At 33.6% G+C, this 19,915-nt stretch overlaps 1 protein-coding gene across 1 annotated transcript in view; it reads left to right on the top strand.

Annotated features, from left to right (window-relative positions):
* The window catches only part of LOC119633040 (Down syndrome cell adhesion molecule-like protein 1 homolog), a 159,270-nt gene that overhangs the window by 105,969 nt on the left and 33,386 nt on the right, over positions 1-19,915 (top strand). The window contains exons 3-4 of the mRNA XM_038026230.1: positions 12,545-12,805; positions 15,106-15,302. Of these exons, the coding sequence (XP_037882158.1) occupies positions 12,545-12,805; positions 15,106-15,302 (458 nt within the window). The remainder of the gene's footprint in view (positions 1-12,544; positions 12,806-15,105; positions 15,303-19,915) is intronic.

The raw sequence follows: 19,915 nt of genomic DNA, 5'->3' as shown, positions 1-19,915 counted from the left end.
CTGTCTGCTGTCTGTTTTCTGATTTTTGTTCCATGAAATTTTCATTATTTTTCATAAATTTTTTCTTTACTATTGGCATGATTGCTTGTATTCGTAGACCAGAAGCTTGGCTTCATTGAAACAACTATACAAATCAATTCAATTCTAGATCTATCTATATTTAGTCAACTTTCTACACAACTGATGAAATACTGCGCATAGAATCAAGAATGAATTTATGCTGCGAAATCTGTATACACACATATACATATATTTATATATATATATATATACGCTGCGAATTCTAGTTAGAGTATAGAGTACGACAAAACCACCGTTAATTTAGTCAAGTAGAGACTAATGACAAAAAAATCTCATTATAGAAGACTTAATAGAATTCAGGATTATTTTCAAAATTATTCTCCTCACTAATATGAAGTGCTACATTGATTTCCCGTTTTACTGCAACGGAAAAACCTTGTTTAAATATAACATGCGATATTATTGATAACATTGAAACTTGCGAACAACTTCCTAACAAAATTGCAAGCTATTCTAATATGCTTACATGAACATAAACGTAAGTACTCCATAAGTATTCTTACAGAATGTGTGAATGTATGTTTTTATATATGTTTTTCGAAGAGAGCTCTTATTAATTTCATTGTTCATGAACCAACATACCCTTGTACTTTCCTGCTTATGTAACTACGACAACTTGATGTGATTGCTAACCACTTTTTCTTGTAATATGATGTGATTATTATATCATATTAGTTGCACGCTTTTACACATTCGACATTGAAAAAGTGAATACATAGATTCAAGAATTTTACCGCAACTACCTGAACGCATACACGCTTACATGCATTAAATAGTACTGACGGCTGCGAAGACAAAAAAATTTCCTTCCATAGTATTTTGCATTTATTCTAAAGCTATAGCATATCTTCAAGTTTATCGTATTAATATATTACTGTTGCCTAGTTGAAAGCGCTTTTAAAAGTTCTAATAAGTAAAGCGTACGTTTGCTGAAGAACATTCATATTTTGAGTTCATTTAAAGCCAAAACAAAAAATAAAACAAATATTTTTTTTTCTTTAAAAAGTATTAAAAAATATTAAAATATTATAAATAATCATACTCTTGTCCTCTGCTTGCTGGTGCTTATATAAATTCACTCAGGCTGTGTATATACACGTCATGTGCAAATGTGCACAACTATCAGCTACATATGGCATTTTTCGTTTACTTCGGTCTTCATTGTTATAAACCACGACAAAGATCCGGAGACGACAATGCCAACGATGCTGATGACAATGACAAACTTCATATTAACGTTTATTTACTAAGTTTTTCCAACAAAATATATATATATATATATACATATATATATATATATATATATATGTAAATATACACTAAATGTGTATGTGTATATTACATATTCATGTATTTCTGTACATACAAACATGTACTAAAGGTAACACTTGCATGTGTACTGATTGATGTTAGGTTAGCTTAAATGAAATTTCGGATTTTTTGACAAATTAGACGATGTTCTCTTAGGAGTTTACGATCTACAAGATCAACGTTAAATATCGATAGCGTTATCTAGAAACTATGCACCTTTCGAATACAAAAGTTGAGGAAGATTGTATTAAGAAATTCGTTTCTGCGGACTTTGCTCCAAAAATTGTGATGCGAAGTTTTAAACGCACTGTTCATTTTGTCATTTTGATGCACGAAGCAATTTCCATTTACAAGTTCTCTCTGTTCCTTGGAATTGTTAAGTACAGTTGCGCGCTATAAGTCGGAGCTTTTCGTCTTACGAGCACTAGCAACTTATGTTAAACAAAGACTATATAGTTAAGAGATTGCCGCATAGTCAGATAGATAAGAGTCCCGACTACTAAGCCAGTGTTGGCGAGTCCAAATCTCAATGCGTTATACAATGCGACCAAATGGCTAGTGGATGTTAAGTCGGTAAATGCATAGCACTTACCGCTTGAGAGTAGACACCCACCGAGCTCCCTCCACATCTCTGTCTTTTCTGACACTGCTTTTTGATCATCACCGCGTCACACCTATAAAAGATTGGACGTCATGCTGAGGGACATAAAACGCATGCACGGACAACTTAATGAATATAGAGTCCTACGATAATCAGGGATATATGCACTTGGTGGATTCTCTGTCCTTTATTTCCTACAAAGAGACTGAACATGTTTTGAGATTACGTGTACGAAGCTCAACGATAACCTGTCTGTATGCATGTTATGCTGTGCTAGAAAGGAGCTAGGGAGACAAGAAGAAAAGATAATGAAATTTCTGCGGTTCCACAACACAACAGACGCGAACGCACCCCCACATGTACATTCAAGACATAGTAAATAATAATGAAAAGTTAATCCCGCTAAATACATATACATTAGTTACATGTATTTCCACTCAAACCAAAGCAATACGTTTTGCGTACTAGTTTATCTTACACAACTTTACGTGCATATTTAGATATACGTACCTGTTTGTCGTTCTTAGTCCATATACACGTGCCAGAAAAACCTTAGGTAAAGTTGCAAGCTGACGAGTAACACCATTAGCACAAACTTGACTGCTGTAAAAATCACAAATTTTATGTTCATTTTTTAAGATTTCTCGTCAAATACACAGACACACCACAAGTATGTATACACAAAAAAAGACAGTAAGCCAAAAAGTAAAAAAAAGCAAAAAAAGCAAAATTTGGCTGCAACGACAAGGCATTTGTCACGTATCGACTATCAAAACCATTTACTCGTTCCTCTGACATTTTAGATTTAGTTCTTCTTTTTTTTTTTTTTTTTCATCACCAAAGCAAAGATTTTCACCTGCTTTTTAAATTCCACTTGTTATGACAAGATGTACTCATCGATTGTTGCATTCTTGGTTAGCATCCGATTCTGGGGGCTTCTCATTATGCCCGTAGTCGGTACAGTACTGAAGAAAACAACCATTTGATGCAAATCCTTCAAGCGTTTCGATGTAAATACTGGTGTTTTAAAGGACGTCGAGATCACGTATGCTCGAATATGTATATATACATATATATATTTATAGTTTGAAGGTGCAGTAAACTTAAACAAAATTTCGAAAGCATTCGACTATCGTGACGATTGTATGCAAAGATTGGTTAATTTTCCGATTATTGCTAATAGGAAATCGACCGAAATAATGTAACGAATAAACATGAAAGTTACTCAAAACATTCTCTATGCATTTACATCACCGTCGGTGCTTTGGTAGAGAAAATGAACAATCAAAACATTGTGCACTTTTCCATTTCAGTGAATATTTCACTCTTCAGGGTCTTTTGTGCAAACTTAAGCAAAAGAATGTACACATAAATTGCGTTTTTACTTTTGTATGCTATTTTTATGACCAATTCCAAAACACATTCAACAAAACAAGAAAAAACGAAAAAGATAATCGTAAATTTTCAAGTCCAGCATTTTCTTTATAGTAATGCGAAAAATAGTTAAAAGCTTTTTATTAAAGTCTCGATTTAAATTTGTGCTACTTATGTTTCGATGCTTGTATGTGTTAGTTTTCTATATTGTCTTGTACTACTTTGAGAATATTTGCGGGAGATGAACAAACGGTTGAAATTTGTTAAACACACTTCTGGGCTAATAAGGCAGATTTTCTTTATTCCCACCTGTTCTAGACGGAACTATGCATTGGTATATTCTAGTCTTTTATGCATGTGGAAGTTCATTTGATCCACTAATTATGATAAACCATAAAAAAAATCTAGTTTCAATTGTAAATATCCTTCAACTCGAGTAATTTTCTTAACCCTAGGCCGGCGCATGTGGTTTTATAACGAACCCTATGACAAGGCGCTTCACAGCCTTGCAGTTAGTAAGAAATCCTTTATCTTGAACAGGAAGGTCTTAATTGACCCAAAGTTTGGCACAAAGGTACGTTTTGGGGATTGTTGATACTACATCCCCTATCCGACGAGTTTTTGTCGATTGTAAAAATTTCGTATTTCTAGCTTTTGACCGAGCAGAAAAGTGTACGCATGACATGAGGGCATTTCAACATTAAATACGCACAAAAGTAGAAGATGTACCAGGACGCTTATTAGGACTCGAATCTACGATATTTCTATGGCGTGCCCATCCGCAAGGTGCCCGATAAGAGGCAAAAGATCGTAGATAATGATTATAGTAAATACTTCGATTATTCAGTTCTGTAAGAAGTATGTTTGACATAACTGTGAATTCTAGGGAAAATTTGTTCACACGCCTAGTGCAAGTCATATTATTAACGAACATATTCTATGCGTTGAGGAGCTATTGCATGACGAACAAGAAATTTGCAGACCTCTTTTAAAGAGCATTTGTTGCCCACCCCACAAAACGTTTCCACGAATATATAACGTTTACTCTCAAGCTGGATCTGGTAAGTATGTACAGGATAAGTTTCACTCTTTTCACGGGCAGACTTACAATGGCATGAAGATTAAAGTTGCAGCTCGTTTCAATTTTACGAAAGAAAACTAATATAAAAAAGTGCTTTGTTAATTATAGGCGTGTCAATTGGCAGGTTATGGTCATTTTTAGTCAAAACTTTAAAATAGCGTCGTTATGTATGCACATCCAAACTGCAGATCACTATTTCCTATAGCTTTACGCTCCTAGGAATGGTTGGAAAGATGCTTACCCATCGCACCATTACGTAGAAAAGCGTCCGTCAATTTTCTCAACTTTTGCTTAGGGATAAACATCAACAGCATATAATGCACGATTGAAAGGATAAGCGAACACGGCTGAATCGGTTTAGTATTCAGTTTGCGGGAAAAACTGAACTAAGCGTTTCAATAAAGTGCATAAATTTACTTTTCATTAAAATTCACTCGACATTAAAAACAAGTCATTAAGATTCAGTATATGATAGCAGTAAATAAAATACAAAAATAAATATTCTTAACGAGAAGAGTATGGCATTTAAGTGAATTTTGAATTGAGTTTTGATTGATTTTTTAATTGAATTTTTATACCCACCACTGAAAGATGGGCGGCATACTCATTTTGTCATAAGGTGTGCAACACCCAAAGGAAAGTTTCAGAGATCCCAATACAGTATTTATAATATCCCTGATTAAAATGAAATTCTGAATTGATTAAACAAAGTCTGTCCGTCTGTGCATCTGTGTGTCTATGTGGTGGGTGCTGTTGAGATTTTCCTGGTCGCAAAAATGAAAATATCGACTTTAAATTTGGTAGAAAAATTGAAAGTTTCAGCATGCCGGTCGGTATTAAAAATGGGCCAAATCGATCAGAGCACAAGCCCGGAATGAACGCTGCTCCGTTTTGCTAGGCATAAATTTGTGGTTCTTTGCTCATTACTCCCACATTAAAAAAAATTGAAGGCTGAGGGTTTAATGAGTATTAATCTTAAGGTGTTTAAAACTATAATATTTTATACATTCTTCAAATGCAGATATATTATCTGCCTAAAAATGCGTTCATTCTAAAATAAATACGATGGACACCGCGACTTGGTGATTAAATTTTTTCTTAATAATACCAGTGATATTGCTATTAAAATAAAGGACTGCCGGAGTAGAAGGCGACAAGATGTATTGATTCTAAATTCATTGAGGTCGACCTAACGACATGATGGATAAATTTTTTCTTAAAAAAATACTGTCCATACAGGCGTCAAATAAAAGGTCTTGGGAACTAGAATCCGAAAAGCTAAGTGTGTTAATTCTAAAGTCACTATGGGGGACGTCTCGAAGTGATATGTTAATTTTTTTTAACAACACTTTTTACCGAAATAAGAGATGAAAAATAAATTTTATCCCAATCACTTTTTTATGCCAATAAATAATAGCTCGGGGGCGAAAGACTTGTGGAGGTAGGGTAGATATGCCAGGTACGTCCCTGGGCGAATATAATTTTCTTATTTGTTTTCTTTCTATGTTATTGTAAAAAAATTAAAAAATTCTTCAAAACAGATGGTTTCTCCAATTACTTGCTAACAACGCAAACAAAACAAAAAAAAAAAAAAAGACTTCGTTTAATACATAAAACACTTAACAATGTGTGAGCACTTGAAATATTCATTCGGTTTATTCAAATGTAGAGAATATTCCCCCGAAAAAGCAACACATAAAAGCCAAAACAATACTTGAGTGGTTGAAGGATTCTTTTGCAATCGTATCGTATCGCGCTCTGGCAGCGGCAAAAACCTCGAAAGACATACATGTTAACAGGTGTTTTATTGTAAACGACTTTCTATGAAATAAATTCGGTCACATGATGTTTTTAAACGAAATTTTTCCTTTCTTTTTTTTTACACGGAGAAAGTTTTTATATTCGATTTTTACAAATTCTTTTTTCCTTTATACGAAATTTGGACTTGTTGTTTGATGCAAATTTTCAGAAATTTTATGTAGTAAACTATTCATGCAGACAGAAAGCATCGCAAAGTAGGAAACAATGTCTATGAAACCTTATGCAATCCTTATACATATTATTACGTAGATGTAAAAGTAAAAGTGCTGTCGATTTTTCTTTTTAATTTGAAGACAAATTAAAATCAATTTTACAAAAAAAATCGATGTTAATATTTGCATAAATTCTTACCAACAAGTGTAAAAATGTTTTTGCTTTTTGCTTTTGTTTTACCCAGTAAAACAACAGAAATCTGCCTTAAAATCGGTATATGTTTGCATTGAGCCACATTCAAATATTGATGTATATGTATTGTGTTTGTTTCGTTCTGATTTGCAAAGTTCATGATGTTGTGATGTATGCAATAAAAAGTGATTTACATATTTTCCTTTTTTTCTGGTGGGCTCATCTCGAGCGTTGTTAAGATGTTCTTTATTTTATTTTCCTTGCATGTAAAGTGCACAAGTATAGCATTTGTTACAATTATATTCTTACGCATATATATATATCTATCTATATATATATATATATATATATATGTATATAAATGTATATGCAAATACGTATATGTATTCATGTATTTATGAAGCACATATGCATACACCCTATGAATATGCTTCATCTTTATTTCTGTCGTATGCATAAATAAAAAGGATGTTACCACATAAACAGCAGGCAATTATGTGCTCCAAATGAATAATGTTTTACTTGAATCATATCCACAAACGTCGTAAATACATCTGCATTTACGAATTCGTAGTGTTGAGTGCACAGAAGAAATACATGTAATAAGCTTTTCACCCAAGTTTGTTTCATCTTAAGCGACAGGCACAATCGAAGCACCGGAAATGCGCTTTTTCCATTTACCCATCCCAAGCAACCCAACCAACCATCCAAATCATCGCAGATACGTGCATACGTATACACATGCACACATATTTTCATATTCTTATCATATAAACACATATATATATATACATATATATATAACATCTTGTTTCTGCATAAGCATTTAAATGCATTTAAGAATATTTTATTTTCGCCGACAATATTCTCAGTCGCGTTTGCTTCAACATCCGGTTGCCATTAGAGAGTGCCATCCCTATTAGCGTTTTATATAAGTCATAAGCATTTAAATGCTTACAAAAAAAAAGAAAATTATAATAATTCGCTTTATATGTTAAGAACTCCTTACGCACTAATTAATCGTTAAAACGATGTTTTTCGGCAAACTTTAAATTTAGGCCAAAACTAAGAAAACTTATGCGGGAGTAAGGGAAACAATTTATAATAAGTTGTCTTAAGTCTTTAAAATATTTACTAACCTCATATGCTGAAGATAATTTGCCGGTATAGCAGCAACATCACTGCAACTGTTGTAGCGAATTGAAAAGTTGTTTTTCTGTTTTTAATGTTAACTTTACTTTTGCTTGCGAATAAAATAATGCTTGTCGTTAAAAACGTTAATAAACTGTACAAGAAAAACAAGAGAGGAAAATAAATATAAACTCGAAATCATAAAAATTTGAGAATTTAAACAAACCTCTGTCGATGTCTCTCAGTTGTAACTTTCGTACATTTTACGAATATTTAACAAAATTCTTATGAAAAATTAGCGAATTATCTCCAAAGGAAAATACTCACATAAATCGTTCAAGTAGGTTTTACGATATCCAGAGAAAGATTGAAAGTGTTCTGTTATTTAGTTAGCTTTTCTCGTACCCTCTTAACAACTTTGCGAATTACTTGCGTCGAACGGGAAAATATAAAACGTAGACAGACTATCGTTGCCAAATCTTCCGTGGGACTTGAACTAACAAGTATATATAGATGTATATATTAAAAAGACGGCAGATCATATTTTGGATGAAATGATGCTATGAGAGGAAATTCGCTCGTAAACTGTACCCAAGGCTATAGCATCCTTAACCACTTTATTTTCTACCATTCCTATTCTATTCTATTTTATTTACCCTAGTACAATATCATGCTTTTTCTTCGCTTTCTTGCCCAGCGCACACTGAGTTTTCGCTTCTAGTAAGCTTACTCTACGTTATTACTTACCTACACTACCTACTTGTACATACTTTCCCCTACATAGAGTTGCCAGGCACATATGCAAGATGCCATTATAGACTAAAGTTTCGCGGTACTCTTAAGAAACCCCTGAAAGAAACCCTAGTCATATTTTAATGGAGGATATATCTTCTCTTTCATCTATATTAGGCATTACTCTTTCTAATTAATAACTGTTGCAATCGGTCACTCATTGTGTATTTAAGGTGTCCGAAACACACATTCTTGTGCAAATAAAGTCAAACAAATCTATGTCATTTGGGTACGAATCCCATATGTAGAGAGAATTGGCAGCTGCCGTATCGAGTCTATCTTGAACAAAATATTTCTCCATGTTCTCTTGAAGCACAATCACTTGAAAGCGCATTCTTTCACACAAAGAACCGGTCAGCATTAATTTCTGCGATTAGCACATTACCCTTTAGAGATCCGGTTCAGGAGCAGAAAGTCCACAATCTATTGGTTTAAAAATCTTTAACTTACTGTCTAACGTTCAATTTAATTCGTATAATATTAATCTAAAGTTTGACTCAAATATCTACCTGTGCCAACCAGAGAAAATATGAGTGTGATTTGCCTCAGTATGGGCAAGCAATAGGCAAACATTTTAACTTGTACTTTATTGAACTAAAATCCGGTATATACACTTTCCACACATGTCTAAACACTGAGAAAAAAAAATTCCAATCATCCACAAATAACAAACTAATTTGAATTAAGCAGAGGTGAATTGGAAGCAAAGGTGATGAGTCACTAAAACATTGTCAATATAGGAGAAAGAGAAGAGAGTTTTCCTTAATTGATTTCTCTAGGATAAGATGAAAGTAATGCTTGATCCAATACAAACAGAAAGCAATTTTAGTTGTTTGCCAAGAACTCTGATCTGACAAGAAATAAGATAAGGCTTACAATTGCTCGTGTCTTCCATTAATAAGCATTTAACCATCAATTTCCATTTCAATCATCATATATTATATGATGTTGTCAAGCCCTAATGGGTTTCTTAGCGAGAGCAATGGCCGCCTTAAACAAAAGCTTCTTTTTAGAATGAGGATTTGTCCAGACATTTATTAAAGCAGACATGCGATTAAACCAATGTGAACTCATGTCACGCATATGTTTTTGATTGTTTAGAAAAATATTCAAAACATTTTTCTACTAAAACTATTATTCACTTGGTTTCTCCAGAATACTAAACAATAGTCGAGATCTGTTTTCCTCTTAGTTGAAAAAATAAATTTTGGCAAATTATTTATTTTAGTTTTATTTTTTATTTATTTTTTTTTTTTTTGCTTTTTCTTTTTTCTATTTTTTGTGTCAAGTTGTGCACATTAGGAGAAAATTCTATTGACAATAGAAACATTTGCCCGGTTGTCCTCACATAAATTGGCTCTTATTCGGAAGGCAAACAATATATAGAAAGTGTTTTCAGCTCCTTTCTATGCATATACACGTGCAACATAACAGCCAACAAAAAGAGGAATAAGAAAAAAACCGACAACAAGGTCGAAAAATATGAATTCATCGTCAACACAACACATGTCCGACATGACGCAAATGTTATTGACATACACACGTATACATACATTCCTATGTTATGTATTTTAATAATGAGCATCATACATAACAAAGGACAGACTATTGGACGACAATCTGAATAAATGACATATTCACTTACTCATGCACAGGCGCACAAACACACACACACACACACACACAGACACACAGACATAAATATATATAAATATATATCTATTGTATATGATGAGCTATACAACAAAACCATAAACAAAAGCACATAAAAATCTGCAGCAGTAGCTAGTTAAAGTCATGAATTCACATGTATATACATGTATGTATAAGTGAGTGTGCTTGTATGCGAGGATATACCACTATAACTGTAGAGAATTCAAGTTAAAAAGATGTTACTCTCCTTGTTGTAGGTTATTATTCCGGGTACGTAAGTCACGGCTTGTATATACATATTGCCGTATATGTTGTGCATCTGTGCTATTGCCTGGGTTGGTGTTCCCTATTATTAATAGCTTGTCCTTAGAGCATATGAGAAGAACGCTTATTTCTTAATGGCTACATCAACAATGACAACAAGCAAGCACTGTGATATAAAACGCTAACAATAACAACAAGTCTTAAAATGAAAATGAATGTAATGTAAACAACAGAAAAGCAGAAGAGCACAACTGATATAAATTTCCCGTTATATTGTAATGTCATGTTTTCTTCTGTTTCGTAACGAAAGAAATTAATACAGCTCAAGTAAATTGCACGCAAATACATTCATATCCAACCGCTCAGTCGTTTATCTCTTCTTCTATTATATACAGTACAGTACTTGCGATAACATGTGGATTGGTCTCTTAACGCAACAACAACAACAACAACAACAACAACAATTTACATAAAGAAAGAAAATCATTACTTTGCCAAGGAGAAAAGAAAAATTAGTATAAAGTCTTTATTTTTATGTAGATTCGGGTCAAGATAACTACACGGCCGAATATGGCGTATTGTTTCCATTTGCTCCAAAAGGAGCCCATGAAAAGCTATAAGGCGAAAACGAAGACGAGACGAAATTAAAAAGAATTTCAAAGCTCAACGAAGTATTTACAATGGTGGGCAATAACGCGATAGATCTATCTTAAAATTTGCGGTGTGCTGTACGGTGTGCAAAATTTCCAAAGTTTGGACTAGAAACTTATGAGATTCTGTATAGAGCTTCGTAGAGTTGTAATTAGTTTCTTATCCGGAAGCAAATCGATCCCATATTTTTGTTCACGACGGAATGAATTTTCGTGTCGTTGATTTCTACAGCTTTTTACTTTTTACTTATAGTGACGAAATAAAGCTATTGGGAAGGTCCTCATCTGCGATGGTAATATTTAAGAGAGCCAAACGGTTTTTATTGATTCGAAGGAGTTGAAGTAAAGGTTCTGGCAACCTGAACAGCCCATAATTTCCATGTTTCCTGCGTGTTTGGGTTGTGACAAAAATTGAGTATCAACGATAAATATGATAATACGATATGTGAAATAAGTTAGAAAGTGATAGTGGAGCTTAATAATTTATTCTCGCCACACATTCAATCCATAGTGAGCCAAAAATGTTTTCTGGCTGACTAAGATGTTCATCGTCACCACCATTTTTTAAATAATTTCTCGATAGATTGCTGCAAAAACGTCGCGAACGCCTTCGTGTTAGAAACGAACAAATTAAAAAATCAGAAGACCTAGAATTCGTCATAAAATTTTATAATGAGTTAGTGCATTTTTTGAAGGTGTGCAAAATCTATATTGTTCTTAAGCATGCAACGAACGAAAAATTAATCCAAGTTTAAGCAAAAGTCCTTGGTAATGGTTAATGGTTTCATCTCTGAGTGTAAAACGGACCATAAGTCAAAATATCTACAGCTAGTATAACCACATCTAAGGAAAGCAAAGGCAGGCTAACACAATTCTTTGCGTGCTGTTTGGAAGAGTATGACACTGCCTTGTGGGGATAAACACAAATGTAGGCACAAGTGACCACATCGTGTCAAAATTCAATGAACGGCACCATGTGGATAAATCGACTCGAGATGAACTCAAAAATTGAGACATATACAATCAGACGTCTAATACGTAAGTTGTTATCCGCCTTTCCTGCAACAACACCTAAGCGTGTGTTAGGAAAGAACACAGAAAAATTCATACCTTCCTGAAGACTTACCTGCGACGTGATTATTACCAAAAGTCAGACTCGAGAGACGTCTTCTTCATATGAAAAAGGCCTGTGCTTACGAAGACGAAGATCTCTTTTTCTCTCTCTCTCTCTCTCTCTCCATCTTTGCCTCTCTCTCTACTTTCCCTTTCTTAATACACCATAATAACGCTTTGCACAAACGTATATATAAAGTTTTTATAAAGCGAATCTAACATAGCATTGATACCAATCATAGAGTAACAGAAGCAATTATTACAGATATAGAAATGAATTTCTATCCTAAATGTGTTTTATGATATTTTTCTTTTGCTCTTTTACAGACTAGACTTTCGACCAAGTCGTGGTATTTATGACTTGCAAATTAAAAACACGTCATACAATCGAGACAATGGACGATTTGAGTGTCGCATCAAAGCAAAAGGCACAGGTGCTGATGTACACCAGGAGTTTTACAATTTGACAGTTTTGACGCCACCCCATCCGCCAATAATATCACCGGGCAATATTGCCATTGCCACTGAAGATAAGCCGCTTGAGATGACATGTAGCAGCATTGGCGGCTCGCCAGATCCCATAATAACGTAAGTATTCCTTTTTCGACACAATTTCTTGTGTGTGTACGAAAAAAATGGAGGAAATTGTAAAAGGGTAAGCAATCTCTCTTACAAAGAATCATTCTATGCCATAAAACCAAATGCCATAAATACGAAAACAGGAAAGGAGAGAATTCTTCTTATATATATTGTAGTAGTTCAATAAATTGGGCAAGCACTTTAGGTTTTTTGCAAAAATTATGCAGTAAACAAAAGTACAACTAAAGCCTTCTCCTAAGTTAAGTCAAAATCTCATCCTGCTTTAGTATATGAATCCCTGGCAAATTCAACGTAGCAAACTTAATACACAATTATTTTGTAAGGGCGTATTATTCGTATTAATCGAAAATATTCAAAAATACATGAAAATAAATATGTATGTATACGGATGGGGGACGTTGCAAATTACTATTGCACCACTTGATGAGCTCGTACAGTGCACTACTTAAGTGCAAATAAAAAATACAAGGGGAGAGGATGAGTTTCTTTTATATTTGATTTTTGTATATTTCGATGAAGAGGAAAAGCAATAACAGATAACAACAAATGTGTGTAATTGTACTTCTATGTGCATTTACCAGAATCATTGCAATAAAGATTTAATTGAATATTTACTTACATATTAACTTAAACATTAGGTGATCAAAAAATATTCTCTTGTTTTTCGAACAAAAGATGAAAAAGCTTTACTACTATGACACGAAATTTATTGTACCCTTCTTCCTATCGCTTGTTGTCTTACCGCCCCGGTGGCAATAGATCTAGATCTAGATATCCAAATCTCTTTGTCGGCTATCGGGTTGACCAACCTAGCATCTTATTCGGCACCATACAAAACATCCGTACGTATCTAGTCATCTAGTTACACATAGTAGCTGTTCTCGAAACACTTTTCAATGTTATGAGGCCGCTTACTAGAAAGCTCCTTCTGAGAGTCTCAAATAAGCGACAAGTTTTTACTTTCTTGACCTATCACAAAATTCTACAAAATCTACTGATCCTTATCAGTTACTCGTACATAGTTAGCGACAATATATTGAAATTTTCAATTTCTTGCGAAATTATTTCAAGTTTTTTTGCTATTAAAAGTTACCTTAAAGAAGAACCGTTGAGGTCTGGTGGCATATACGCTCCATCTTAGGGCATACGAAAAGCAGTTTATGAAAGCAATTGTCAGAAGACTAATGCAATTCTTCTCCATTAAGCGGGAACAAAAACTCATTTGTCACGATGACTCATCGTACAGCCTTCAATAAGTTCTTAGGTAACTGATAATTTAAAATTTCACGACATTTCGACACTTTTCGATTCGATGTTGCTACTATCTAAATATTATATGGATTGGTGAATAAAGGCAACAATGATATATCTTCACACGATATGTGTTATAAGGTGGACAAGTATACAGAGGCTACCCACCTAAGTCGGAGGTTCTTTATGACTCGACTTAATGCAAGAAAAATTTGGACATCTTAGGAATTTGTTTTTAATCGAAAAAGGTCTTATTTTGAGAGAAAGGTAATGGTATTGGACCCACTGCCTGCCAGCACCTGTACATGTTTTCTACTTTACGAGTTAAGGAGTTTTGTGACACTATCCACAAACTGGTGAACAGAGTGCTAAATATCTGGCGCATGCAGTGAGTGTGGTAAAACGCTTCAACCCATTGTTGCCAACGGTTCCTCGACGTCGGCGGGCATTTTCAGTGCTAAAAACATTAATTGTCTTTTTATAATTCTCGACGCGATATTTTCATTGCGTGATTATTATTATTGTCAATAGAAGTCTTTCACTCGTTTATACTAAGCCACCCATTTCTGGCTTCACGAAAGAGAGGCTTTTGCCTTTTTCCGCAAGCAAGGCGGATTTGTTCTGTTAAGCTTAAGATTTTACTAAAAAAAAATCAAACTTTTCCGCCATAACAATTGGTGAACTAGATCCGATCTTTCGGATGGAAAAAGAAACGGCGAAAATTTAGATATAATAGAACACCAAGATATGTCCAAGTTTCCCGAAATCTCTCCAATGTAAAGTTAAGTATAACACACAGTAAAAGTGTAGTGAATGTAACTTTAAAACTTATAGCTTAGGTTTAGCATTACATTTACATCCGTAAAGGAAAGCAGTGTTAAATTATAAGTAAGATTTTCAATATTACTTTATACTCTACGTACTTGTAATTATTTTTTAATCTTTTGGGTTTTTTTATGGTTGAGTTATGGATGTGATATCCCCCCCCTTTGTTTTTCTTGCTAAACATTTCTTCTGAAAATTCATTTTGCTTTCAGATGGTATCGTGAAGGGAGCACCGTGCCACTGCAATCGTATATATTGAAAGGCGGTTCGAAAAATCATTATACAAATGCTACTCTGCAGATACTGCCGAGACGAATTGATGATGGCGCCAAATACAAATGTGTCGTTTGGAATCGTGCCATGACTGAGGGTCAGAATCTAGAAACAATGGTTGCACTGAATGTGAACTGTAAGTACAAAACAAAATTAATTGCTATTCTATTGTAAGGGTTGTTGCAGTAAAGATTAGTTCGCAACGTAATACTCAAATACAGACGTACGTATACAGACATCCCTACCACATCAGGATTGAAACATAAGTTGCAAGTGAAAAGATATGCACTAAAGTAAATTTGTACGTACAGCATAAATTTGTTAAACACGAAACCAGTTACTAGTTAACTTTATTTTGCTCTTATTTTTATATAAGTGAATTTTGAAGAGCAGTAATGGAATATCACGCAGTCGGTTGCATATATTCAAAAGCAATTTATGGCCATTCTATAATAGCAAAAATTGTGACAGGCATTGCTTGACCCATGCCTATGCACACTTTACCCCCCCTATTAAGTTAACCAACTATACGAGATTTCACAGAGATTAAGTGCAAAGCAAAATCAAACAGCATTTTGGCTTCCAATATTTCCTTTTTGGTATAAAAATACTGTTTAATAGTAGCTCAGATTAGACTTTATAGTTAACACATAGAAACCGTAGCATATATACATTAAATTATCTCTCTTTTGAATTCCTTACTCAGCTCGAAGATATACAGATCTAAGTGTGCAATAAATTTCAACAGCTTTATGTATGCATAGTTCAAACCCCACAAGCCCCCAGCGTAATAGCAGAAAGTGAGTTATCTTTCACTACTACGAGTTGTTTCTGTTATGTTATCATTAAAGTAATACAAAATTAGTTGAAGTTTGTTTACGAGTTTATATTGATTCCCAAAGTTAAAATTAATTGCGATAAAATAACCAAGTGCGTTTTATCCTCAAGATGAAGGCCATTGGGCTGCCATCCTCTCCAGGCGGACCTCAAGGACTGCTTGATATAAATCCATAACGGTTAAGGATTTATTATATAATGCATTTCCTAGGTGTATTAATAAGTCATTACCGCTCTTTGCTTATGTTTGTAAGGCTTTGATGTCTAAACGCTCCGAGTATTTTTTTTTTTGTTTTTTTTGTTTTAGCAAATAAATTATAGTTTCCTGATGGCAGTAGCCGTTCCCTTTCTTTTTATTATTACGAATACGTTGCATAGCAACAGCCCAAAATTTATTTAGTGATGGATTAATAATCTTGTTACATACTATAATACAATTATACGAATCTTACTTAAAATTCAATAAATTAAAGTAAAGTAAAGTGTATAGAATAAGAAGAATACATATAAAGAAATTTGAAGAAAAGGAATAGAAATAATAAAATAACAAAGAATAACGAAAATTAATTAATTAAAATACAATACATTGGATAAATCGAATGAAAAACTCAAATAAACCAAAACAATAAAACAAAAGCAGAATAAAAAAACCAAAGATCAAAAAACAATTATAAAGAAATAAATATATAAATTAAAAACAATATATAAAATATTAAAAAGGAAAGCCATTACCGAACATCTCCGGGCATGTGACGTTACGTTTATAACTTTTATTATATACCTTTAAAAAGTTAAAAAAACTTTTATAGCCCATCAGTTATACAAATAAACCATTAGTAGAGTACAACGCAAAAAAAAAAATATATATATATATATATATATAATTTCTCTTAAACACACACAAACATTCTGCAAGTAACTCTGAAGACCGTAAATATTCCTTAACTGATCTAAAACACTCTAGCTTTACGAGGCATGTAAATATGAAGTCGGAACTTTTGGACAGAAAATACAGGTTTATTGTATGAAAATAATAGAAAATATTGTATTGGAAGGATTGCTCATCGCCAGTTATGCACACTTTTTCACCTACGGATGACACGTCAAAAAAACTGTTCTCTTTCAAAGCAAGCTAGTCGTCAAGCCATTTTCGTATGTTTTCGTGAGAAGGGAAGCGCCAGCCAGCAAGTACGTGTGCCGTGGATGCAAACAAGTAATCATCGGAACTTGATTCGAGTTTGGCAAATAAGCCGCAGGGATTAGCACTTCCAAGTTAAGAGCGTCCGATTTGTTATAAATCTGTTTTGCCCAATGGATGGACGGACATATCTCTTGTAAAAAAGTGGCCTTGTATTACTTTTTTTTGCTATTCAAGTCATTTCTTAAGCACCAAACACTTCAAATCGAGTAGTTTATGGTTAGTGGCCTTTGGTATTAAGATTTTAACAGACGCCTTTGGTCCCGCCCAGCACAGAGAATCGGTTCTTTCCTATAGCAATTAAGTCTCGCAGTCGATGTGGATGTTACGCCCGGAATTGTCCAAATAAATCCATTTGAGCGTCAGTGACCGTATAATGCAAAAACGAGCCCTTTCTGCATCGTTTGGGGAAGGAAAAAATGCTGTCGGTGAAAGATTTTTATTTCGCACAAAACATGGCAACTTCGTTATTAGGAAAAGTAATTTTGCATTACAATATTTCTTGATATTGTCCAGATGTCCAAGCTGTAAAAAAACAGAACTTAAGGCAGATATACCCTCGACGTTTAGCACTACCCGTCTATGGACAAAGCTCCGTTTCAATCCTCTTGAGAATAATATCAACTAAGAGATATTCTTAAAATTAATTTTCCGAAAAAGATATGGAAGATTCGAGAAAGATATAGAAACTTCGATTCAATAGATATTTAATTCTGCTTGCAAAAGAACATCAAATAGAAGAAGTAAGAAAATTATATTTGGTCGTGTTCGAATTTTTTATATACATCACGGTGATCCTAACAAAAGAAGAAGAACTAAAATTTGATCCTGTATAGGAAATTTATATCGTAAAGGTGTATGTACTTTGTGGGTAGCAAGCAAAAAACACGGTAGGTAACAGTGTTTACAGTTTTTGTTATGTACGTATGTGGGCGTTGTAGGCGTGTTTTCGAACACTTTTACAAACTTGCAGGGGGTATCTTTATTTTCGCGGCCGGCAGAATGTTTACAACAAACATTACACAGGTAGGCAAATAGACAGACGGGCTTATATCGATTCAAAGTTTGATGCTGATTAGAAAATGCATATATTTTGTGGGATCTCTGAAGCGTCCTTGTGGACGTTGCAAACGTTTTGACAAAATTAATGTACCCCTCACGAATAGCTTGTCGACGCTCTTATGCAATATTTGACGAAATGTGTTTAACATGAACGTCTTTTCCATACGACTAACGGTATTACGGGAAGAAAATATACACATAAGCACGTACACTTGCCTTCTTTTTTTTTTTTGATTTTTAAATACTATAAAAAATTTAAACAAACCGGCCAAATATGAGCTTCATAAACTATAGAACATATGCATTGCATCGCAGTGTATTTTATGTTGTGTTTCGTTTCGATTTTTAGTTATTGATAACGTGCACGCATGCATATATAAGCGTGCACTTAACTGTATTCTGATACAAAAAGTGCTCATCTTTCTATTGAATGTATCTTCAATTCGATAGAATGAATAAAATCGAATCGAAAGATAGGAGTGAAGCAAACATTTTTTAATGTTTTTTCATAAGCTAACTGAAGATGTTCTATTTTATAGTCAACGTACAAGAATATGAGCATTTCATATATATATATGTGTGTGTAGGTGTACATTTTATGAATGTATATAATATATATGTGTGCATATCTTTATAACTTTAAATCGAAGTGGATCAGCATTGTGCGATAATGGTAAAATATGATGAGTGCTCTGATAAGAGCTAATAAAGTTACTTAGGTGCTGTGCAATGGATGGGGATAATCGAAAACTTTTCCATATGCCTATCTACCAATAAAGAATACTATGCTAATGTTGCCATTCGGTTTGTAACACACAATAGTTTCAGATAAATATGAAAAATGCATTTTGATAAAATTACATTTTGTACACAACATTCTACACTAACCTATTCTACGTATTCATCCATGCGTGTAACTTTTCACATGGTTATTAAATCCGTCAAAATTGAATTGAAATTTGATACATAAACTGTTCAATAACTTCAAACTGATAAATGAATGAGTCACTAAATAGCGCAAAAAATATAAAAATAATGGTTGTTTTAGTTCAAGATTCTTTGATAAAAGATTGAAAAGATTGTATGAATGAATTGCTATATGAACAACAGCTATGTAAGACCCTTGATTCTCAGATCCGTATATATTTGAAATACCAAAAGCCCAGTATTCTCTCCAAGACTAATAACATTCTGCCATCAGCTTTCCATTTTGAAAAATTTACTTGATTCGTTAATGATAGTTTACACCGAACAATAGTTTCAATTATCATATTCGCTCAAAAATTGTATTCTATTTCAATTTCGTTTTGTATTAGAGATTGAAAGAAAAAAAATTGATAAAATGACTTATTTTTTAAACAATAGAACAAAAAGTTACAAGCTACGATACCAGCCTATAAAGGAGATTCATAGGCCAGGAAGAAAGGTTAGACTATTGAAATGTTTACCTTGAAAATTCAAGAAATCAACAAAGGCATCACCGAGAGGATGTATTTAGCTTTGCTACCACGCTCTTCTGTTAAATATACATTTTCTGTAAATAACTTAAAAAAAAAAAAAATTCTTCGGAAAAAAAAAGATTTTTATTTCTGTAAACCCAACACTGACTTTGAAGGAAGAAATTTTTTCCTTAAATTGTCAAGTTCTTCCCC

This window comes from Glossina fuscipes, unplaced genomic scaffold (assembly GCF_014805625.2).
Source record: "Glossina fuscipes isolate IAEA_lab_2018 unplaced genomic scaffold, Yale_Gfus_2 2, whole genome shotgun sequence".
NCBI lineage: Eukaryota > Metazoa > Arthropoda > Insecta > Diptera > Glossinidae > Glossina > Glossina fuscipes.
The sequence above is the reverse complement of the archived record's forward strand: the minus strand, read 5'-3'. Positions and strand labels throughout refer to the sequence as shown.